The 25,805-nt window shown below is 43.7% G+C and overlaps 1 protein-coding gene across 3 annotated transcripts in view; it reads right to left on the bottom strand.

The window, feature by feature from the left end:
• PRIM2 (primase (DNA) subunit 2) overlaps positions 1–25,805 on the bottom strand; it is a 292,008-nt gene that overhangs the window by 104,099 nt on the left and 162,104 nt on the right. For all 3 annotated transcript variants that reach the window (XM_021098097.1, XM_021098098.1, NM_001244164.1), the window contains 2 exon segments: positions 24,100–24,167; positions 3,182–3,254 (listed from right to left, as the gene is read on the bottom strand). In XM_021098097.1, the coding sequence (XP_020953756.1) occupies positions 3,182–3,254; positions 24,100–24,167 (141 nt within the window).

A 25,805-nucleotide genomic window follows, 5' to 3' on the forward strand; every position in this document is an offset into this window, starting at 1 on the left:
AAAATTTTGCAGCTCAGAATAATCTACCCAGCAAGGACGTCATTTAAAACAGAAGGAGAAATAAAGAATTTCTCCAAACAAAAACTAAAAGACTACAGCAATACTAAACCCATTCTAAGAGAAATACAGAATGGTCTCTCTAAATAGGGAAAGAAATAAGAAGATACAGGATGGAGGAAATCTCAATTGGAAATAATTTACTTAAATAAGCCAGTAAACAGAACTGAAGGGGGTGGGGAGACTCGGTTCAACTTCAGCTTCCTTTTCCCCAACTGCTTGAACACCCCTTATCATTCAAATGCCAAATATCTGCTAAACATTCCACGTGCGCAGCCTGGGGAATAGCTGGGAACAAAGATGTTGAAAGTCCAGTCCTTGAAGACTTACATCCTCATGCAAGGAAAGAGGCGTAAATGAGAAACACAATGTCTAATTCCCAAAGCACTGCAGACAGAGCAACGGGCTCAGTGTGAGGAGGAGAAGGGCCCCAGGAGCCTCCGCAGACAGGGCCTGCTGCTGAGACTGGTGTGTAAGTAGGCTTCCAGTGGAATGAAGACCCAGGAGCACCGTTCCAGTAAAGGAAACACGAGCAAAAGTTCTGAGAAGGATGGAGGTGCAAGCTCAAGGGGCAGCAAGAAGGCCACATGGCTGGGGCCGTGAGGGAGAAGATGGAGGAGAACGCCCAGGATACGGGGACACTGGAGGCCACCAGAAGGAGTGTGGGTTTCAGACCCGAGGTGATGGAAACCCAGTAGGGGTTCCCAGAAGGCCGACAGGGGCTGGGACACGGCAAGAACTTCGGCTGCTACACACTGAACAGACTCCCCAGAGGTAGGAATGAAGCAGGAGGGACATGGGCGGGGCTTTGGCAGGAGTCCCAGCAGTGGAAATGAAAGGACAGGGCTGGGACTGGCTGTAGTGGGGCAGGAAAGACTGTGGACCTTTACAGGCAGACACTACACAGCAGGGGCGGGATGAATCGATGTGGACGCAGCAGCAGCTGGGGACCCCGAGGGAGCTGGGGACCCCGCAGGAGCTGCGACCTGGCGCCACAGGCACCACCAGTGAGGGAGGGGCGGCATCGGGGAGAACCCTTGGGGGCGGGGTGCTGTGCTCACTTGGTCCCACAGGAGCTGGAGCCGCGGCAAAGGCAGAGAAACACGTAAAGCCAGACGGGGCCGGTGAAGGGCTCACCCCACACTACATGGGGCCTGGGGGCAGCTCCACCTGCAGGGCCGCAGGGAAAGCAGAAAAATCTAGGGACCGTGTGGAGACGAACTGAGACATGGAAGGGTGTGCGGTGACACGCTGCTGTGAGGGTGACAACAAAGGTCCCGCAGGACGAGGTCCGCCTTCATCACTGAGGCCAGGGCCTCAGGTAGAGGCACAGAGAGGTCTCAAAGCCCTCAGAGACTCACACCTCGGCTGCTGGCTTCGTACCTCTGCCTCGTCTACCTCCCTCAGGTAAGGCCCGAGAGGGCAGGGGCACCTTCTGCTTTACTCCCCTCTGGACCCACAATACAACAGCCGGTGTGTCACCAATGGCTCCGGTGTATATTCGCCACAAGCATTGACGGCTATTCCTCTAGGTTTCCCCCCGGTACCCAACCATTATGAACGGGAAAACACTGATGGAATCAGGAACAGAATTAGTTCCCAATCATTCACAGTATAACACAAACACAAATGACACAGCAGGGAGGCAGGTGCGAGAGGTGCAACAACTGCTTAAGGAAAAGTAAGGGATGGGGCATCCTTGGGGATAAAGAAACTCCAGTTCAACCAACCATCTAAGGGGCAATTCTACTGTTACTTCTACAGACACACTAATAGCAAGCACCTGATTATAATTTTTCAAATAGCAAGATGAACTATTCATTCTGGTCTCTAAAGACTCAGGGTCTCTCCCTACTCACCATCACAGTTCTTATTTCCAAGCATTAAAACCTCAGGTTTTTTGGTTTGGTTTGTTTTTTTGTTTTGCTGTTTTTTTCTTCTGTCTTTTCAGGGCCGCACCCATGGCATATGGAAGTTCCCAGATGGGGTCAAAGCAGAGCTGTAGCTGCCGGCCTACGCCACAGCCACACCAGATCTGAGCCATGCCTGTGTCCTACACCACAACAAAGCCTCAGCAAGGCCAGGGATCGAACCCGCGACTTCACAGATACTAGTCGGGTTCGTTACCGCTGAGCCACAACGGGAACTCCAAAACCTCAGAGTATTTTTAATTTACTGTAAATAATTTAGTAACTATCTAAACAAAGATTATTTATGGCTGATTCAGTTTCCCTTTTTGGGTAAAGTAGACATGCTAAAATGTACTAAAGAGAAATCCTATAAATTAATATAATTTTAATAATAAATTAAAAGGGCAGTAAAGTGTGCTACTCTTCATTCTACTCTGGAACCAAAAGTGAAGCAGACATGAGCTGTCCACTCATCTAGTGGCAACAGGAGGACAGGCGCCTGCACTCAGTGTTGCAGAATAAACTGTATGCTTCTCACATGCAAACACCCAAGTCCTAACCCCGCGACCTCAGAATGAGACTGAACTCAGAGACAGGGCCTGACAAGAGGCAATTGCGGTTAAATGAGGTCCTGGGGGTGGGGCCCTGGTCGACTGTGACTGACTTCCTTCCAGGCAGCGGAAGTGGCCACAGGGCAAAGCCCACGTGAGGAAACGGGGAGGAGGCGGCCACCCAGAAACCACAGAGACGTGCCTCGGAAGAAATCAAATTTGCTGACAGCTTGAGTGTGGAATTCTCGCCTCCACAACTGTGAGAAACTAAGTTTCTGTTGTTTAAGGCACCCAGACTGGTATTTTGTTATGGGAGCTTTAGAAAACTGATATACCTAGTATTTTCCATTTCTCCTTTTCTGAATGTATATGGTATTAAACACATAAACACTATTTAGCTATCATCACTTAAAAGAATTTCCTCCTTTGGAAAACTGATTAAATTCGATTTTTATCAGACTACAAATAATTTTATGATTATTTGGTATTTTCATAATTTACAAAAAAAAAAACATGTATAACACACAAGACTTCTAAAAATGATTGGTAAGCAATGAAATAACATTCTCTCCCATCTCCCCAACCAAAAGTAATCTTTGGTTGAAGAAAATCTGTGCTTCCTCCACTTACAAGGGTCTAAGTTTAAAAGGATGAGATGCTTACAGAATCGATCTGATCCAAAGAAATCTTCCCAGCATTTCCCTGTGCACTGTAGTCCTGACCAGTGTAGGAATGACTGCAAAGAAAAAGAACAAAATGTTAAAATAAGATCTGCAAAACATATTTTGATCACTTCAAGGGAATTTTTTTTTAATTCTGAAATAAAGTCACAGTGAGAAAACATTTTACATATAAACCTTCAGAGAAACATAGTGAAGGGTTTTAAAGGTTATTTAACAAAACATGTTTAGGTGACTACCCAAACTTAACACAGAAACACAGGGCTCACCTGACTCCCTGACCAGGAAGGCGTTTCCATTTCCCACGCCTTGGAGGCGTAAGGCAAATTGCGGTTAAAGTTCAAGTCTCTGGAGTTCCCGTCGTGGCGCAGTGGTTAACGAATCCGACTAGGAACCATGAGGTTGCGGGTTTGGTCCCTGCCCTTGCTCAGTGGGTTAACGATCCGGCGTTGCCGTGAGCTGTGGTCTAGGTCGCAGACTCGGCTCGGATCCCGCGTTGCTGTGGCTCTGGCGTAGGACGGTGGCTACGGCTCCGATTGGACCCCTAGCCTGGGAATCTCCACGTGCCGCGGGAGCGGCCCAAGAAATAGCAAAAAGACAAAAAAAATAAAAAATAAAGTTCAAGTCTCTATTAAGACACCTCAGAACAGCACAGCGGCAGAGGCAGAACCAAGGACCAATGGGAGCTTCATCTTTGAGTGAGTCACCTCATCTGTCTACACCACAGGCTCCCTACCGTCACATGGAAATGACAGGGCCTGCTCTGCCTGCTGAGACGAGCTCTGAACTGAACGACCTCTTGTTCGAGGACCTGACGTAGAGTGATCATTCTCCTCTGAAGGAAGTGCCATCTGAATATCTATCGACATCCTCTAATGACATCCTCACAAGAGCCCGAGAGAGCACGTTCATTTTACATTCAGAGACGAGGAGCCTGTCAGATCAGAGAGCAAGTCAGCCGTGCAGGGGGACGCAACTTTCTGGCTCTCGCGGAAGACCACGGTCAGGCCTGGGTCGCACAGGAGACGGTGAGATCCTGGCTCACACAGAGCCCACAACTGAAGGGACAGCCTGGAGTTAAGCAGCGTCACAACCACACAGGAGTCCAGGCGCTCTACTTTCCCCTGCTCAGCACTGTGGACTCTCGCTGCCGGATCACACAGGCCTCCAAGCTGCTCTGCGGAAAGGCTGATGTTCCGACAGTCAACCAGGTTATTGATTAAACAGTGGGTGTGGATCATGAAGCAAAACCACAGTACACCACAGGGCACTGCAGCCACTGGCGAGGAGACCACCACACGTGAGGACATCCCCTCCCTCGAGGGCGAAGAATGGCCTGAGAGCAGGTGAGCACAATGCCACAGAGTCACACGGATGATCCCACACCTAAAACACGTCTTCCTCTCTGAGGTATTATTTCTCCTCCAGCAGTGAATCTCTGACAGCGGATCACTGGATCCTGTCCTTTCCCTTTATCACAGGAGTGCCACGGCACACGAAACTCATGCTAGGTTAAACCCACGGCTGTGACTTCATTCTAGTATTTTACATGTTAATATACAACGCAACCAGAGAACTGTTTGCGTGAAATCCCCCCAAATAAAAACCTATTTCACTTTCTAATATGTCTCACACACATCCAATAAAAATAGCACGGCCTAGGAGTCTGAAGACCTCTTCTTGGTTTTGTTTTTTAAATCACTAGTTTGGCAAATTGTTGCCATTTGCACTATTCTCCTTGTAAAAGGGCATTAATAATGCCAGGCCTGCCTCACTGACAGAAATGCTGGGGAGAGCAAATGAAATGATATATTCAAAGCACTAGTTAAAGTCAGTAAAGCATATTCCAGTACACAGACCAACTGCAGTCCTGACCAGGAAGTGCAGGGGGAAAAACAACCATAGCAAAAACAAAACAGGAGGGAAGGAAGGAAGGCAGCAGGATCCTGCAGAGGAGCCACCCCCAGCTGGGTGGAGCCTGGCCACACACTGGCCTTAGAACTTTGCTTTTTAGGCTATAAAGGAATCAGTATCCGCTAACAGGATGATCCAGGCCAAAAAGACTAACAAATACTAAAGTCCTCTATAAAGGGTAAAAGACAGACAAACGTGGTGACAGTTATCGAATAAATAGTTTTCTCAGCCCAGATTAATGAAGTATACGAAGTACAAAAAATGATACATTACGGAGGACACATCCATTTGCCTGAGTGGCCGTATAAAGGCGTGTTCCTCAGTGCTTTGACGGTATGTGCGAAAGGGCTAAATTCCAAGAAAAAAAGTGAAAATGGCAGTAATGATTAATGCAAAGAATTTTCGAGGTATAAATAACCACAGAGAGAATATAAGGAAACTGTACAGACATCACTCCTCTAAAACTGCTATTAACAGATAGGAAGACGGTCGCCAGCCGACCCAGGTGGGGCAAGCAGGGATGCCCAGGGAGAAGGGGCAGAAAGGAAGGGTTCCAGCCTAAGAACTGGGAATGGGATTCCTCCCTCCCTCTCAGCCCATGATCAGAAGGAATAACCTACATATTGGTTAGGAGCTGGTGTGCACAGCTGTGTGATATGCACTTGAACTTGCTCTGGAGAGACGAAGCCATGGCGGGGAGGATTTCAGATAGAACACAAGACAGGCAAATAGTGGAAGCACTATATCCAATGACCTGGAGGCAGGAAAGAACCATAAAGAGCTGTGGGGCAAGAATTCACATAATCAGACTTATACTCGAGAAGGAGAGCAGTGTAGAAAGAGTACTAAAAAGAGGGGGCTGGGCAATGGAAAAATCACTTGGAAGAACACTGCAATATTTCAGGCAAGAGAAGTTTCTGTAAAATCCTGCAGTAAAGTAGCAGCAACAGGCGGAGACAGGAAGGCAATCAAGGGAGAAGAAAAAGGAATAAACAGAAAAGTCAAAAAAAAAAAATAAAAATCCTTAAGAGCAACTCACATCAGCTGGTGAGCCTGGATCCCTGGCTCTTACTTGGAAACGCCCAGGGATGTTATTAGCCGAGATTCCTAACCAGCCGCCCAGTCAGCTCTGTATCACACTGCTTCGGGTGATGACAGGCGAACGAACACACACACCATGAACTCTCAAGGTGTATTCTTGCGTTCATGATTTTTTAAAATAGATCAATTTTATGAATAAACATTTCTTCACCATTGTATTGGGGAAACACAAAAAAGTGATAGTAATTCTGAACAGCAAAAACAACAGATTAGTTACACACACACAGTGGAAAATACTGTTTTCAGCCCATTTTTAAACATCATGGCTTTATCTGAAGAACATTATCACTGATGCACAATTTTTTTTTTTTTTTTTTGTCTTTTTGCCTTTTCTAGGGCCACTCCTGCGGCATATGGAGGTTCCCAGGCTAGGGGTCAAATCGGAGCTGTAGCCACCGGCCAACGCCAGAGCCACAGCAACGCAAGATCCAAGCCGCGTCTGCAACCTACACCACAGCTCACGGCAATGCCGAATCCTTAACCCACTGAGCAAGGCCAGGGATAGAACCTGCAACCTCATGGTTCCTCGTCAGGTTCATTAACCACTGCGCCATAACGGGAACTCCTGATGTACAATTTTAACAGGGGATTCCTGCTTCCAAGCTTCCATAAAAGAATAAACTGAGAGAAGTTCCCACTGTGGTCCGGTGGGGTTAAGACTCTGACTGCAGTGGTCACTGCAGAGGCACAGGTTCAATCCCCAGCCCAGCACAGTGGGTTAAAGTACCCAGCTTTAATGAGTCCAGCACAGCTACGGCACAAGTCTCAGCTGAAGCTCAGGTTCAATCCCTGGCCTAGATGCTGTGGGTGTGGCTATTAAAAAAATTAAAAAAAAAAAAAAGGATAAACTGAGATATAACACAAATGCCATTTTTTTCAGTACAGCAGGTCAAAAAACATGAACCACAAAATTCAAATTATGTCACTAATCACTATCTTTCCAAATATAAAGAGGAGTTTTTGATTAATCAAAGAATTTTAAAAAAACAAGATTTGATTTCTCAGTTGAGCCACTCATTTGCCACAAGTGAAAAAGAGAAAGGGTAAATCAAACTCTGTATCAGTTGTTCATCCACAAATGTGGACGGTAAGGGATCAGGAGCTGCGGTATTTCCTCACAGCCTGTATGCTGATTCACCTTTTGCTTGTTAGGGTATCAGATGAAAAGCAAAATGTTACCATTTTCTCAAGTTAGCAAAAAGCCAGAAAAGTCATGAAAATAATAAAGGTGTGGTTCAGCATGTACTGACTTACATTAGACAGTGAAGACACCCAGTGCTGAAAGGAGACCTCTCCTCAAACGTGACGATTACATTCGACATATGAGAAAATAAACACCTCACTCCCCAGAGAGAACAATATATGTATAGTTATGTATAGAAACACATAAACCCAGGACAAACTTTATTTTTTAACTGCCATTAGAGGAGTTCCCTTGTGGTGCAGGGGGTTAATGATCTGGCATTGTCACTGTTATGGCAAGGGTTCGATCCCTGGCCCTGGAACTTCCACACGTCACAGATGCAGACAAGGAAAAAAATGCCATTAAAATGTCAGACTTTCTTTAACAGACTTTTCCTACAGCCGGTAGTTGTCCTTTTCTAATTACCCTTTAAAGAAAGCTCTGTAGAGCCTGTGGACAGCAACCCATCTGTCAGCGCACACTCATTAAGCACCTCTGAGGCCAAGGAAGAGCCCCCAGGAGCCAAGGCCCCACAGCTGATGTGCACAGTGTGACAGGACGAGAGCCACAGGCCACAGAGGACAGGCCCTTCTCAAAGCAGGGAGAGGCAGACAAAGCCAGCTATAGCCCCAAAACTGACCACACAGTCCAGGCTATGCAGAGAAGCCACCAAGCTGGAGGGACAGCTCAAGGCCGAAGGGGAGGAAGATGCCACAAGGGAGAAGGTGGCCCTGGGCACCACGAGGAAGGCTGCCAGCCAGTCAGGGAACACCTGCGTCTGCAGGCTTAGGAGGAGGACACGGGGACCACAGCAAAGTCACAGGCCTGGTTATTGTGGGGTTTTTACCATTTAGAGTTGAACAATTTTAAAACATTCTTAAATTTTGACCAGGTTCACAGACGTATATGATTTGAGTTTATTAAGGTTGTTGGAGGGTTTTAAAAGTGTATGATAAGGAAGTGACATTTTGGAATAATAAAATAAAAAGCTTTTTTCTCAGGATCTAGAGGGTTAGCACATATCAGATGGACAAGCAGAAAGAGATAAGCAAAGCCAAGGAAATTTCACAGTTTATAGATGAAGAGGCTGGGTTAGGTGCAAAAAAAGACAAGCAGAGGTAAGGGTCAAAAGAGCTGAAATTGAGTAGGTAGGTCCTGAAATGCAGGTCTCCAAATAAAAATTAAAATAAAAAGCAAATCATATCCTATTTCCTCTTGCAATAACATACTGCTAAATCACCATTTTAATAAAACTTCGAGACTTTGTCAAGTTTAAAATCTTTAAAAATCTAAACTTGTACATAATAGTATTTCCTAAAAAAACTAAATTTTGCTCTTATATATAAAAAACCCTGGCTTACACAGAAGTGTCACTGCTTGGTTATTTTGCGTCCTTTTGTTTCGAGGTGACTGTCCTAAATTACCCAGTCCCCTCTAAGAGAACTAATGGCACACGAAATATATAAAAGCATCTTTTTACAGGAGCATTTGCTCATTTGGCCTGCATGCAACTTAATTAAAACTCAGTCACATCTGAGGAATTTTTCCTCCCACATCATCTTGCTCATTAAACAGTAAGAGGTAAGCAGAGTTAGTTTCCCAATACAGCTGAAAATCATAGTAAACAGAAAACTGTAAAGCTAACAGTTCAATAGATTTAGAGCTGAGCGGAGAAAAGACTTTCAAAATATCCATTACACATATTTATGTAACCATACTGGACATGATACTATTTTCAATCCAACTGAAAAAGCAACCCCATTGGGGATGGGAGCGGGTTGAGGGATAACAGAGGTGGGCACCATGAGTCACAGACACACGGAACAAGTTTTGCCAAAACACTCCACACAAGTGTCTAACTTACAGAATAGAAATACAGCGGAGATCTAAAAAGGTAAATCTCAACAGCTCACATCTGCTCACATCTGATCTGTGAGAAGCAGACCCAGCCCTGGTCTTTGCAGAAATCACAGAAATGTAAATCTGTTTAATACACAGCCAACATCAGTATGAGCACTTAGGTCTCAACAGGGAATTGCTTCGGAGTGCTGAGAATAAGAGTTGAACATAAAGGCAAAAAATTATAGGGAGTTTCCTGGTAGCTCAGTGGGTATCAGTTCTGTGGTTCAGGTCACTGCTATAGTGTGGATTTGATCCCTGGCTAGGGAACTTCCACATGCCACAGGCGCAGCCAAAAAACCCAAAACAAGAAATCATATGGAAATGGATCTGTGGGTCTCCGGACAAGATTAGCTTCTCAAGGAAAACAATCTTCTCATGCTGTGGCACTGACTCCACAGAAGATGGGCCATGACACCTGTGCTGGGTGGCCTCCATGAGCCCCCAACCAAGATACAAATGCCCCAGGGTGCAGCTGACCACAGGGCAGAGGCAGCCTTGTCAGGGAAAGGATTTCCCCTGTCATCTCCTCCTCTTCTGACGGCAGACAAGACATGAGGGGCAGAAGATGCTAGACAGACAGTTCTCCAAAGAAGACATACACATGGCCAAAAAACACATGAAAAGATGTTCAACATTACTCATTATTAGAGAAATACAAATAAAAACCACTATGAGGTACCACCTTACACCAGCTAGAATGGCCATCATCCAAAAGTCTACAAACAATAAGTGCTGGAGAGGGTGTGGAGAAAAAGGAACCCTAGTACACTGTTGGTGGGATTGTAAATTGGTGCAACCACTGTGGAAAACAGTATGGAGATGCCTCAGAAAACTAAAAATAGAACTACACCTTTGATCCAGCAATCCCACTCCTGGGTATCTATCCAGAGAAAACCACAACTCATAAAGACACATGTACTCCGATGTTCACTGCAGCACTATTTTCAATAGCCAAGACATGGAAACAACCTAAATGTCCATTGACAGACGAGTAGATGAAGAAGATGTGGTACATACACACAATGGAATATTACTCAGCCATTAAAAGGAACGAAATACCAGCATTTTTAGCATGAAATTATCATGCTAAGTGAAGTCAGCCATACAATGAGACACCAACATCAAATGCTTTCACTGACCTGTGGAATCTGAAAAAAGGGCAGACTGAACTTTGCAGAACAGATGCTGACTCACAGATATTGAAAAACGTATGGTCTCCAAAGGAGACAGTTTTGGGGGGGGGGATGTGCTTGGGTTATGAGATGGAAATCCTGTGAAATTGGATTGTTATGATCATTATACAACTACAGATGTGATAAATTCATTTGAGTAATTAAAAAAATAATAATACAAAAAAAAAAAAAGACACGAGGGAGAAAACAAGGAGCAGTGGGATAGTTATGAGATTTTAGGCATCACTGCAATTCTCCCATATTCACATACTTTGTCCAACTGGCCCAAAGCAATCACGGGGCACAAAAGGGCACCTGGGTAAGCAGACCAGGGCGGTGAGAAGCACAGATTTCAGCACCACTGGCCAGGACTGGCCTGTGCTCACTCCCCATGAGTCTGCAGGGCGGCCTGATGGCTCTCAGTTCCTCCCTGGTAAACAGGGTCATAAATGGGTCATGAGAGTCCCCACTTGCCTCCCCACCCCCCAGGGTGGCTATGAGGATCAAAGGCAATGTCTGCATTTACCACAGCATCTTTCACTCATTATCACCCAGGCCTCCCTTCACCACCCTTTAAAGGCTCAGTTGTTTCTCTCTCCTCTTAATATTCACCAGTTTCTTCCCTTAGAAACCAGGGGGGAAACGCACTTCTTTCCTATCTTCTTTATATTATCACACAAAATACATAATCTTAAAGTAGAATTTAGATGTCCCTGAATAACCTGAAGATCAGGAAGGTTTTCTCTACACCTGTTCTCTTAGAAAGTTTCCACAGTTCAAAAATGCAACCTCCAACACTGACAGCTTCAATGGAATCCAGCTTTGCAGAGCAGCGTGACCAGCAAAGAGCCACAAGCCAAAGGTGGCTGCTGGGCACTTGAAATGTCCCTTAGTCAGATTTAAGATGTCCAGTAAGTAAAGTACGCACTGGATTTCAAAGACTTAATAGGAAAAAATAATTAAAACATTTCACTAATAAATGTTCCTACTGATTACATGTTGAAATGATATTTTGGCTAAGAGTCAAATAAGATATTATTTAATTTCAGAGCTCCCTCATCGCTCTGTAAGGTAAGGATCAGGTATGGTCACTGCAGTGGCCCAGGTCACAGCTGTGGCGTGGGTTTGACCCTTGGCCCTGGGAACTTCCACAAGCCATGGGTACAGCCAAAACAATTTCACTGAAGTAGTCCAAAATCGTGGCTTTTGTGTATGCCTGTCAGACAGCACTGTCATGATGGAGTGAGGACAGTGACATGACACAATCAAATGGTTTCGGGGACCAGGGAAAAGAAACACCAGCTATCCCACCCCGACCTCTACTTGCCGAGGAAACCCAGACTCTGCTGTCTCAAGCAGAGGGAAAGCTGCAAGTGGGCCCCTAAAGAGAGTGTCTCAAGCTGACTACAAATTCACTTGTTTTCACAATGCTCTAGTTGGGAATTAAGGCTTCAGACTTCAGCCACAATGTGCCATTTATACCATCACAGAAGCAATCCTGAATTCTGGTTAGCTTAGAGGTAACCTGAATCTTTTTTGGTGGGGGTAAAAGCTGTGACACATTTTTTTTTCCTTTTTAGGGCCACACCTGTGGCATACGTAAAGTTCCCAAGCTAGGGGTCGAACTGGAGCTGCAGCTGTAGGTCTATGCCACAACCACAGCAACACTGGATCCTACCTGCATCTGTGAACTGCACTGCAGTTCATGGCAATGCTGGATCCTTAACCCACTGAGCGAGGCCAGGGATTGAACCCTCATCCTCATGGACACTACTCAGGTTCTCAAGCCACTGAGTCACAATGGGAACTCTGATATGACACATTTCTATCTGGGCATCTGTGTGGTGGCATGGGCCACCTCCACACTTCATTACAACTGTCCCTGCTTCTCTCATCTCCAAGAAGCCGTGCAGGGTGGAGGATCAGTCAGGATGACAGCAGGACCCCGGGCCAGGCTGGGCAGAATCTGCCTCCCATCCTCAGACGGCATCCCCACCTCCTCCTCCCTCCCCATCGACAGACTCAGAGGATCATAAAACAGTAACACATTCAAACACGCTTTATTTGCCAAGTAGGACCCAGGACTCTTGAAAGAAGTTAACACTATTTACTCCCCTCTATCTGGCAGCCATAGTGTCTCCTACTTTAAAAACTGGTATAAAATAAAAAAGCAATGAAGAAAGCATAACAAGTAATCAAAACTGATCTCTGCACCAAGGAGACATATTTCCGTTTAAATTAAAAAGTAAGCTAATACACCTTTCAAAATGAATGTAATTTCCTACATCATTCTATCAAAGTATATCAAGTTCCAATACAACCTTTTCACATCAAGTCAGCCGTAATCACAGCACAGTGGAAAAACAATTTCAAATAAAGGAAACAAAGGTTTTGTATACCACCCATATATCCACTTTTGCAATCACAATTTTACCCACTTTGGATGTTAAAAAAAAGTACTCTGACCACATAAGGTGGGATATTCAGACGCTTAGAAAGCACAATGCCTGCAGTTTGGGTTCACTGGGTGTATAGAAAATCAAGGGAGGCGAAGATACAATGTATCATTTCCTGCTGTGAAGGATATCACAGGAAAATTCACACAACAGCTGTTACCACTGAAACCGAAATGAGTTTCTGTTTCGAGCTAACCCCCTACTAAATGGCATCCAACCTGTGTTGGCCCAGGTGATTTTCCCTGCAGTTACTCCAAATGGGAACACAACCAATAAAATTCTGTTATAAATGGAATGTAAATTATTTTCCCAAGCATGAAGTTTATTCAATTTTCTGTAAAAAGAAAAATTCTCTCCAAAAAACTACCATCAGACAACATGCAGTATAATGACCCATATTTCTCTGCAACTGAAAGTGTATGACTCTAAGATGCTCACACACCAGTAAAAAGCCAGGTTCATATGGGTTTCCACGTCAGGTGAGGGCTACACATGGCACCACTGCTGCTCTTCTTTGTTTTAGGTTGGCCTCATCTATTCCCTTGTGGTCCACATTTTCCTACTGATTCCAATTTCTAAGCGGCAACAATCCAATGAACTGCAAGAGTTAAAAGTTGCAACTCATTTTTCTATCAAAAATATCTGTATCTCAGAGTTCCCACTGTGGTGCAGTGGGTTAAGAACCCAAATGTAGAGGCTTGAGTTGCTGCAGAGGTCCAGGTTTGAACCCTGGCCCAAAGGATCCAGGGTTTCTGCAGCTGCAGCTGCCACTCAGGTTCAATCCCAGCCTGGGATCCTTGGCCCAGGAACTTCCATATGCTGTGGGTGCAGCTCCCCACCCAAAAAAATCTACTTCACGATTGTCAAAAATCATGAAACTATACCCTTAAAAAGAGTGTATTTCATTGTATGTAAATTATGGCTCAATAAAACTGATTTTAAAAGTAAAATATACACACATATCCCTATAAGATATTTGCTCTATAACACGACATAGGTATTTTCAGCATATATACTTAACCCCCCCAACCACCAAATACTCCTATTTCCATGAGTCGACTTTTTAGATTCACATTCTTACTATATTCTGGGAATATAACGACTCCCCAGGTAGAGACTGTTTTGATCTGGCTTTGGTCCAGGATGGTCAAATGATGACAATAAAGAAAGGCTGCCTGAGGGCAGGGCGATGAGAAGCTGTGGGGTAAGCGTGACAGAGAGTTCCAGCACACCCAATAGAGCGAACACACTAAACTGCGGGCATCTTCTCATTTTCCCATAACAATTTACAGAGAGCTGGGATACTTCTGAGATGGGCTAGGTGACCTAAGGAAAAATGCCCAACATGAGAATTATGAATTAAGTTTAATTTGGGGCAAAATGGGGACTACAGCCCAGAGACAGCCCTGACACAGCTCCGAGGGACCGGCTGAGGGGCGGGGAGGTCAGTGATTTCAGTGACGGGGGGACATGTAGATAAGCACATGTTTTAGCAGAGGCTCACTGAGAGTCATGAGGAGCACATGGTACCTTTAAGGATTTTAGTGCTTTTCTACATATGAGAAGATGCAAGAATCCAGGCTCATAAAACCTCCTGAAAATATCTAACTACCTGAAGGCCTGATCTGCCAGTTTTCCCAGAGCCCAGAGTGCCTCCTTCCTGGTCTCCACCCTGGGCATCTTTCTGGGGGTCTGAAGGGCAGCGGCTGCAGTGGCTCATGATTCAATGCTTGTAGAGGCAGACGGCAAGTGCCAGTTTTAGTTGGCCGCTACCCCAAGTTTATGGCACTCTACGTTTGCTCTCTCACACTGGTTCCCTAATAACAGTAGATAATCAGTGACATGATTGGGGGGTTGAAGGGACAGGAGATGAGGGGACAGCTAATGGGGATTATCACAAGTCACATCCAGAAATCACACTACATACTTTCCCTCTGTACTCCTTTCTTCTTGCAGAGACGTTAATGCTTAAGGCTTCTGCTTCACAGATCAAAATAGCAGGGTTCATAACAGTTTGGGGATTGTTTTTTAATATTGTCATCGATATTTGGATAGGTCACTGAGGAGGAAAATAAGGGGTCCTCCTGAGACCACACAGAGGAACGTGAAGTACTGTCCATCCTGCTCGGCTAGTTGACACCAGGAGAAATACCCAAGCTCCAAAGAAAGGGTGAATGCAGCACTGAACTCCCTCCTGCAAAGTGTCAGGAGTGTAAAAGCCACCAAAGCTTTTACCTGGAAATGACAGAAAATCCATCAACATTTTGTCCAAAACACCACCTCCTTCAGTCTCAGCATTTCGTAGCTGAAAAAACCTACATGAGAGGTAAAATTTTATTTTTTTATTTTTATTTTTTTTTTTTGGTTTTTAGGGCCACACCGGTGGCACAGGGAGGTCCCCAGGCTAAGGATCCAATCAGAGCAACAGCTGCCAGCCTACACCACAGCCACAGCAATGCAAGACCTGAGCTGCATCTGAGACCTACACCACAGCTGACAGCAACACCAGATCCTAAACCCACTGAGCGAGGCCAGGGATCAAACCTGCAACCTCATGGCTCCCAGTCAGATTCATTTCTGCTGAGCCAGGATGGGAACTCTGAGAGGTAAAATTTTAAAACCTAAGTGTTTTCTCTCACTGGTTCCTGAGGTCCGGCTGTCACCACAGCAGTGGACACGGGGTGGCTAACAAGGGGACCAGCCCTTGCTCTCACACAGCGAACACTGCAAACACCAGAACACGGACCAACACATTCACACCATCATTCCAGCCAGTGTGAAGGGAACACAGAGCCCCGGGGGGACTGGAAGCTGGGCGTCGGCAGCGGCCCTACATGCACTGAGGAGACACTTCCATCACATGACTAAGGTCCGGTGGCGTCTGCGGACAGTGTGCCTGCCACCCCCCAAGGGGCGATTAAAATGGGCCTTGTATTCACTCTACAGTATCTTTCTGGAACCACCCTCCCTCTAAATGGTCATGACAAACGACTGAGGGGCTGCACATGGGAGGGATCTGGTAAATTTTGTCTTGTTTTCACTCTGAATGGATAAAGGTGAACTGTGTCTGGTTGCCAGGGGGCCTTCTTAGGTCGACTAAACCTTTAGACTCACAAGATGACCACCGGCCACACATGGCCTCAGAGGGCTCAGGAAGACCCCGGACAGGACCCCCCCACTTGCTGCTGGCAGGACCCCCTTCCACAGGGCCTCCTGAAGCACCTGCACAGGAGGCGGCTCAAGGGCAAGGCAGCCACAACCACACCAGGAAGTGGCTTGGGGCCTCCTGACCCTCAGCGGCCACAAGACCTCAGAACAACGGCCACGGGCACCTCAGACTTGGAACTCCAAATCCACTCATCTTAAAACTGCTGTTATATTTTAAAAAACATGGTTATCTAAACGTATTTCAAATAAAACACAGAATCGTGCCATCCAATCCAGTAACCACTGGCTGCACCCGGCTTCTTAAATTTGAATTTCAATTAATTAGAATAAAATTAAAACCCAAGTTCTTCAATCACACGAGCCATATTTCAAGCATTCAACAGACCTAAGTAGCTTCTGGCTCCTGGGGTGAACAGCACAGGCACTGAGCACTTCTAGCCTCACAGGACACCCTCTGCACAGCACTGCACACCACTGTGCACCAGTGTCCACACTGTGCACTGTCCACACCACTGTCCACACTGTGCATTGTCTATACTGTGCACGGTCCACACCACTGCCCACACTGTGTAGTGTCCACCCTGTGCACTGTCCACACTGTGCAGTGTCCACACTGCACTGCCCACACTGTGCAATGTCCACACCACTTTCCACACTGTGCAATGTCCACCCCATGCACCATCCACACCACTGTCCACACTGTGCATGTCCATCCTGTGCAGCTCCAAACACATCACAGGCACAACCACAGCACTCCCTCCCATGGCACCATCATCTTGTGCTGTTAGCACTTTATGCCCAAGGCAATGCCCAAAATGATGGATTTTCTTTATTACTTAACTAGAGGACAATCAAGGTTTTAAGAAACCCAGTGAGTAAAGAACCGGAACTTAACCACAGACAATAAAATTACCTTAAAAACAGACAAGCATAAACTCTGCTTTCCAGGAAGACTGACAGCACTCATAATTCATCAATCTCTAGGAAACTTTGAAGTCAGAAGTATAACAGAAAGGTGGCATTTCCAATCGTTTCTCTGATCGAGTGTGGCAAGGTGACATTTCCAGTTGGGGGTGAGCTGCAGGAACTGTGCCATGCAGGGCCCTGTGCCCCAAGGAATCACATGCCTCTCCTATGCTAACAGCCTCCGTGATTTAGGAATCACTTTAGTGAAGATCCTCCTTTCCATTCAACACTGAGGCCTCTAAGAGCAGAAATAAACACACATCCCTAAAACCTAACACCACGTCCGACACCAAGTAGCCTAACATGCCTTAAATTAACAATAAATAAAACAAACTGGCCTCCTTGCCATTAGTGCATAAGCTTCCTGAGCTAAGGGACCACATCCCCTCACCCCTCTGCACATAATCAGTCTCCATTATAGTGCCCTTGACACTTTGGGCAGATTTTAATAAAATGCTGACTCTTAACAAGTCCATCTCTAAAAAGGCATTTTCAGTACAGATGTGGAAAAAATACCTTAAAGACAGTAAATAATGCAAAAGAACACATTCTTTCTAATTTATTAATAACGCACAAGGCACCTGGAACATCTTCACAATAATCACAGAGCGAAAGGCTTAGGTTGCTGCATGCAGAAAGGAAATAAATACAGTGAAAGGTAGGGCCTGAGCCTGAAAACAGCTGTCAAACAGGGGAAAGAAGCCTGAGGGCCAGGTTCCCGAGGCTCTGCTCCGGCCCTCCCCTGGGGGACGTCCGACCTACCCAGCCTTTTCCGAGACACAAATGCCCAACAATTTTCTGATTTAAAAGTGAGAATTAATCCCGAAAGAAAACACTGCATACTGCACCACCAGGGATACGAGCTTTCTGACAAGAGACTGCCTTTCTGACATAAAACCTGTTGTTAGCGTGTTTTCTAGAGGAATAAACAGAAACAGGTACATATCAACCAAATGTGTTATGTTAGGAAAAAATTGTACACAATAACTGTTAGTAGTAATACCAGATGAAGGAAGATTCTGCCACTATTTTAAAAGATTTTCAAATAAAGGTCAACATAAATTATTGCATTTAGAATGGAGAAGAAATGAGGTCCTAGTATACAGCGCAGGGAACTATATCCAGTCTCTTGGGATAAAACATGACGGAAGAGAGTATGAGAAAGGGAATGTATATGGATGTTTGACTGGATCACTTTGCTGTGCAACAGAAACTGGTACAACATTGTAAGTCAACTCTACTGTAACAACAAAAATAATCTGCTTAGAAATTCACGACACATTACAAGTTAATCCATGTGATAGAGTTCAAGTACGTACTATAGGTAATACTTCTCTTTGTAGTTTTCCTTTATTTGATTTATATTTTATTGTTGGGATGAAACAGGCTAACAAAATTAGGAAAAATAGTGTAACAAATACACGTTTTTGAAATTATCCTTTAATTAAAAGCAAAGTATTAAATGAGAACAGTACTCACTTCCTATCTGCGGGTGGAGAGGTGAAGAAGGAAGACACACACATACTGTGGGGAAAGGCATTATCTTTAAGGAAAAAATCATATCCACACAACTGAAGTCATCACATGTAGAAAACTGTATGCTGCAAATTTCCTCTCTGGTGTCACCTATTCACGTCTGACATTTGCAAGTGATAAAGAAATAATGGTCTTTAATAAACACCCTTGGTAGTTTATACTTTTTTATCCCATAGGTACCAGCATTAGGGCAGCAAAGATACTTATTCACAGTAAACTTCTATATTCGCAGGAACATATCCCCAGACCTCTGGTGCATCTCCAAATGTGAAAATCAGCTCACTGTATAACTCAGGCTAGAAAACACAGTGAGGTGGGGGGGATGTCAGCGAGGCCACCTTGAGATGTGGACTCACTGGACTACAGAGCTAATGACAACTGACTTGAGGACGGTAGGTGTTCTGGAATTTAACCTGAACTTCTGAGGTTCTATCACTCAACTTTAAAACAGGGACAGTGATAAATGACCATCTACCGCCCTCACTGGGATGCTCTGAGTATGAACTAAAGAGGCAGGTTGGAAGGTGCTTTGTAAATTAGCTAGTCTGATTTCTTGGTCCCATCTCCTCCTACCTCTTCTAAATACCTGCTCTTTCAATTATTTCCGCTTATTCCCATAAACCTCATTTCTCCCTAACATATAAATATGCTCCTCTTTCCAGCCTCAAGGGAAAAATAAAGCACTGTTTTAACCATGCCACTCACAGGCACAGTCCCCTTTCCTCCCCAGCTCGGCTGAGAGCAGCCTCCACTCCCGGGACCCCCGCCACCCTGCAGGGGCTCTGATCCAATGACAAAAGGGGGGTTCTACCCTGACACCCCCAGCATTTACAGTGTGCGCCGTCCTTCCTGAAATCTCTCCCTCGGCATCTTTAATGCCACACCCCCTGTTGTGCGCCCATGTCATCCAAGATTCCTTCCTGATATTTTCAGTGGCTTCTCTTGTAATGCACCTCCATTACGCCCACCACAGGTCACTTCAACACTGATGTTCTATGGGTTCCATTCAGGGCCATTTCCCCTCTTCCTACCCCTCTACATTCTCTCCCTGAATGATCTCAACCATTCCTCTGATTTTAGCTACCACCCAGAGAGCAGCGATGAGCAAATGTCTCTCTCTGGTATAAGCCTCACTCTTGACTGCAGTCTGGAATCCCAGCAGCCTTACTCACCACCTATTCCGCTTCATGGTTCAGGACTACATCATCCCCCGCATGAGGTTAAAGATCAGTCCAATCTGAGTACCACTGTGGGCCACGACAGAGCCAAGGAGTACGGAATCCAGAACAAGTCAGTCATGGCCCCATTACGTGAGGAAATCAGTGAGGAGCATAGATCAGTTATGTATTTTGTGTTTAATTCCATTCAAAAGGCTTACAAATGTTGTAATGTGTTTAAGTGTCTGTCTCTCAAATGAAATCAAAACTACAAATTCCTGGAGAAGAGAAACTGTGTCTTATTTCTTTGCTATATATACTGTTAAGCAATATCCTAAATTATTAGGTTTGCAAAGTATTATACTAATTGTCTTTGAATGTCTAAGTCCTATAAAATGACTTGAGAATTTCTATTGCTACTTCAATTTTTACAGGTATTGTTATCATTTCCCAAATTAATTTTATTGACAAATTTAATTAAAATACTATTCATCATTCCTCTCGATCATTAGAGGCACTAAACAAAATTAGACCTAATAATGATTTCAGTTTTCAGCCTCTTAATGTCCATTCCCTCTCAGTTACATTTAAACTATACACTTCATAAAAATCAATGACAATTATTTTTTTCCTAACAAGATTATCATTAGAATTTTTCAAACCAAACAGTATTCTTTCCTATTTTGACCTAAACAAAAGCAGGTAAAAGGAAAATGTTAGGGAGTTCCCATTGTAGCTCAGTGGTTAACAAACCTAACTAGGATCCATGAGGATTTGGGTTCAATCCCTGGCCAGGATCTGGTAATGCAGTGAGCTGTGGTATAGGTCGCAGATGAGGCTTGAATCCTGCACTACTGCAGCTGTACATGGCTGTATAAGCCAGCAGCTATAGCTCTGATTGGACCCCTAGCCTGGGAATTTTCATATGCCGCAGGTGCAGCCCTAAGCAAAAAGAAAGAAAGAAAAAGAAAAAGAAATAAAGAAAGAAAAAAGTTACATTTAGACAGTCAAAAGAGACAATTCAATATGCTTGAAAGGCTTTCACAAGGTTACTTCGCGTAACAGAAACTGTCAACCCAGACCCGGCAGCTGCCACCCGACACATAGATGTCTCTGACATGGTAATAAAACGAAAAACCATTTGGTTTACTAGTAATAAAAAAAAGCAACATCAGTTGGTGCATATCACATGCAGCATCTAGCCCTGGTTGCCTAGCAACCAGCCATGAGTGAACTCCACAGAGAATGAAAGCCTTAAATGAAAGTACAGTTTGCGCAAGTTTCAAGGACTCAAGACTATGTCTCAGTAGTTAATCTAAATTCCACTTGGCAATTACCACAGTCAGGTGGAGGATGGAAAATCCATCATTACCACACATAATTGAGCATTAACTAAGGTGAGATCCAGCCCTTTGGTTCCACATCTTCTGAATCAGGGGTTTTATAGGGGAAAGACATTTAACAATACGATTTACAAATTATAAAAACTTCATGCAAAAAAACAACAAAATATCATTGGTATCACAGCATTCATTCATTCCACAAGACATATAATGACGATCTACCCTGGGTGTCACTGTGCAGCTCTCGACCAACTTGTACCACAGTGGAGACGGACATGGAAACAGTGTCAGAGATTCTGTAACATGCTGGAGCCACCAGGGTAGGTGTTTGTTAGGGGGACATGTGCAAAAAAAAAATATTGAGATGGGCGGCAGAGGGAGAGTCAGTGGAGCTGCAGCAGCGGAAGGAGCAACGGAGGAAGCCGTGGAGCTGCAGCAGTGGGGTAAGTAGCAGAGGAAGCAGTGGAGCTGTAGCAGTGGAGGAGGTAGCGGAGAGGGAAGGAGAAGAGCGGTCCAGCGGGAGGAAGACACCTGCCGGGATGTGCTGCACTGGAGAAGCTGCATGCGCAGGCTGGATGGAGACCATGCGGCCACACTGACAGTAAGGCAGGCCAGGCTCCTTCTGGAAGGTGGGGAGTGTTCACTTCATCCCGAGTGAAACCCTCAACACACAGGTGGTTTTAAACCAGGGAATAATAGAATCGCTCCAGCAATAACGTGAAAAATTTCAGGGAGGGCAAACTGGGCATAGACAAGGGGCCACTTGGAATAAGAGAGATTCTCACATTGGGACAGGCTGCAGGGGTGGGGGTGGGGGGTGACTCCAACAGGACACACTAGCACAGAGCTCTCAGAAATCTAACAACTCTGTGTAAGGCTTATGCCACTCAGTCTAGACGCCACTCCACACTTGGAGGGCAGGGCAGGGCAAGAGGAAAAGCAGGAGCAGGGAGGGGAGGAGGCAAATGAAGAACCCTGAAAGGTGCTATGTAAAACTTCAAAATGTAGGTATCAAGGATAATGCAACATAATCAAAAACTCTCAAAAAAAGTAACAAATAATACAAAGTTACTATCCTTTATATCTAAAGTAGATAAGATCAAATAAAATCAAGGATGCTATCAATAATGGGGCAAAGATACAGCTAGTTAATCCCACCCCAAAATAAAAATGGAAAACAAAATGTTTCAAAATTATTCTTAATAATAATCAATGCAAAATGTACATGATACCAAGAGTATCTCTATGATAAACATATTACATTAGCAACTATTTTGGCTGCCCCACCTTGTTCAGGGTACAGCAACATGGGGCATCTTGTACAATAGCTAAGTATAAGTAGAATAAGGTTTTTGAAAAAGAAATTTAAGAATATTTATACTTAAATCTTTAAAATGGTTTGAATGCCTTGACAATGTAATTCCATTTCTGAAAACTTATGCTAAGGAAATGGTCAAAAACACAGGTAAAAATTAACATACGGCATTTCTTATCCTAGTGAAAAGAATTGGAAATGCCTCCCACCCAAGAAATACAAATATACCACAAGACAGCCAAACAAGAAAATAACAGGTAGTCACAAAAAATCATGTTTTTGGAGCAGTTTTAATAACAGGAAAAGAGTTTTACAGTGTTTATTTTATTTATCTGTTTATTTATTTATTTTAAGGGGCCACACCTGCAGCATTATGAAGTTCCCAGGTTAGGGGTCAAATCAGAGCTACAGCTACAGACCTACATCACAGCCACAGCAAGGTGGGATCTAAGCTGCCTCTGCAACTTACACCATAGCTCACAGCAATGCCAGATACTCAGCCTACTGAGTGAGGCCCAAGATGTTTGAACCCAAGTCCTCATAGATACTAGTAGGGTTCATTACTGCCGAGCCACAATGGAACTCCGTTAATTTTTAAATGAAAAAAAAAAATGCAAGTTACATAAAAATAGAATTTCAACTTTTTAAAAAGTTGAAATTATACATCATATTAATTATAAATTATGTTATTAATATAATATATTATTACTATATTATTGATATAATTATTAATATGATTTCTAAGGGATATAATTATAATTCCTTATAAATTGTGTTTTATTAATTATATATTATATATTAATATAATATAAATATTATACATATATATATATATTTTTTAAGGGCTGTACCCACGGCATATGGAGGTTCCTAGGCTGGGATCAAATCGAAGCTACAACTGCCAACCTACACCACAGCCACAGCAATGCGGGATTCAAACCACGTCTACAACTGCACCACAGCTCATGGCAACGCCAGATCCTTAACCCACTGAGCAAGGCCAGGGATCAAACCTGCAACCTCATGGTTCCTACTCGGATTCGTTTCCATTGCGCCACGACAGGAACTACTATATTTTATTAATTATATTCTAATTATAAACTATATTTTATGTATTATTTAATACTGCATATTAATATATTATTAATTATATTAATAATACATTTGATTATATGTTATAATGTTATACTGATTGTAATACATTCATTATAAAATATATATTAATTATATCTTTTATTTAAAGCTGTTTTAAAACAGTACAAAGAAACATTATTTCTGAGTAGTGATAACAGGTTCTTCCTCTTTCTTTCCCATGGTTTTTTCCTCATTATTCTTAAATAATGAGGATGTGCTATTTTTGTATTTAGAAAACAAATACAACTCATTTCAACTACACTGCAACAAAACATGTGTTCCCCAAGTCTGCCTCCGCCTCACACACTCCTTGAGATCTTGCTGCAGTCATCACGCCTCACTTTAACTGAAACTGAACAAGCTCTGTACCCTTTCATGGCATTAGAAGAGCTTCCCATAGCCCCAAAGTCAAGGGTGACAAGCGTGCTGTACTAACAACCTCAACTGGTTAATCACATAATTAAAGCATAAACAGAACAAAAGCCCCAGTGTGTACAGTTCTGAGTCGCAGGAGTGTCAGGCTCCACCTTAGTGCAGGGGTCGTGAGCTCTTACCTGAGGTGGTTGAGCAGAGGCTGGAGTCTCTCGTCCGACTGCACGGCAGGCAAGGACCTGGCTGTCAACTGGAAGCAGAGAAGAGGGTGAGTAAGAACCGCTGCTGGACATCGCCGACAACCGCAAGCTAAATGCGGACACAAGAGTGGGAGAGGGGCTGCCTGAAGGTAAGGGCAAGGTTCTTTTTTTATGCAGAAAGTGGATTCACTCTGTGGTTAAAGCCAACTAGATGGCCCTGAGGTTTGCAGAGTGGGGTGCTGAGTTTAAAATAAAGAAAAAGGAAGCAAAACAAAGAATAAGAAGTGAAGTATTACTCTCATTCACGAAAAAGCCCCTAGTCACAAAAATATCTCTGCAAATAAAAATGGAAAATCTTCAGAATTTACATACAGCAACCCACCTGTAGCACTGAATCCAGGAATGATGAAGAAAGTGGGGAGAATTTTATTTAGAGCGAAGTCACTGTGAAATTGGTTCCATGCAGACGTGTACACACACGCGCACACACACACATGCATCCCCTCTGCTTTGACAACATTACTACGAGAAACCAAGAATCTCTTATAAACATACCAAGGCAACTCTAAGTATTTAATAAAGAAATATGACCCTCGATTGATCTAGGAAATAAAATGTAAGCATCAGAGCCTTATTCCTAAATACTGTGTGTCAGGTTGGCAGTAACATGGAAGTGTGAGCCTCAGATGTACTTTATTACAATAATATTAATTGTATGTTGATGTATACGTCTTTCCTTTCTTGAGAAAGCCCTCTTATAAGAAATTTAACCCCCCAAAAATAAAAATACTCAAAGTAATTAGATAGCTTGAAGTAATCTAAATACCAAAAAATAAAAGATTTTTTTCTGGACTTAAGTATATCAAATACATAGTTCTTGTATTCTACTAGTAAGTCATTTGATAATTCACAAAAGAGAATATTCTTAAGACAAAAAAAAAAAAAAAAAACCTGAAGGATAGCCTTTAGTTTTACATACGGTATCCTGTCTCTTTTATTTATTTATTTATTTATTTTTTGTCTTTTTGCTATTTCTTTGGGCCGCTGCCGCGGCATATGGAGGTTCCCAGGCTAGGGGTCAAATCGGAGCTGTAGCCACCAGCCTATGCCAGAGCCACAGCAACGCGGGATCCGAGCCGCGTCTGCAACCTACACCACAGCTCACGGCACCGCCAGATCGTTAACCCACTGAGCAAGGGCAGGGACCGAACCCGCAACCTCATGGTTCCTAGTCGGATTCGTTAACCACTGCGCCACGACGGGAACTCCCAAGTATCCTGTCTCTTTATTTTGTCAACTAAAAGTAATTCATCAATCAATTCAAACCTAATTTCAACATTATGCCAATAAAACTATCACATTGAAAACATCTAATAAACACTACATTTGTGAAAAAATGTTTACCAAATGCCAAATATAAAGCCATATTAATTAAAAATATACTGATATAGTCTGCTGCAATTTTGGTGCAACCAAAAGATTCTCAGTATCCCTAAGACATGTTCAGTATTTCATGCCATATAAAATGTTATCAAGGTTTTATAAACAAAACACTGCAATATGCCTATATCTGCTAATGTTAAATCCCTTTACCAAATGTCACTTTCATTGTCCACGAGATTTCATGACTCAGCACCAAAGGCATGCTCTAAAAAGATTAAAATAATTTGTTTAGATGTTTCAAAAGT

The sequence above is a fragment of the Sus scrofa genome, chromosome 7 (genome assembly GCF_000003025.6).
Source record: "Sus scrofa isolate TJ Tabasco breed Duroc chromosome 7, Sscrofa11.1, whole genome shotgun sequence".
NCBI classification, from domain to species: Eukaryota; Metazoa; Chordata; class Mammalia; order Artiodactyla; family Suidae; genus Sus; species Sus scrofa.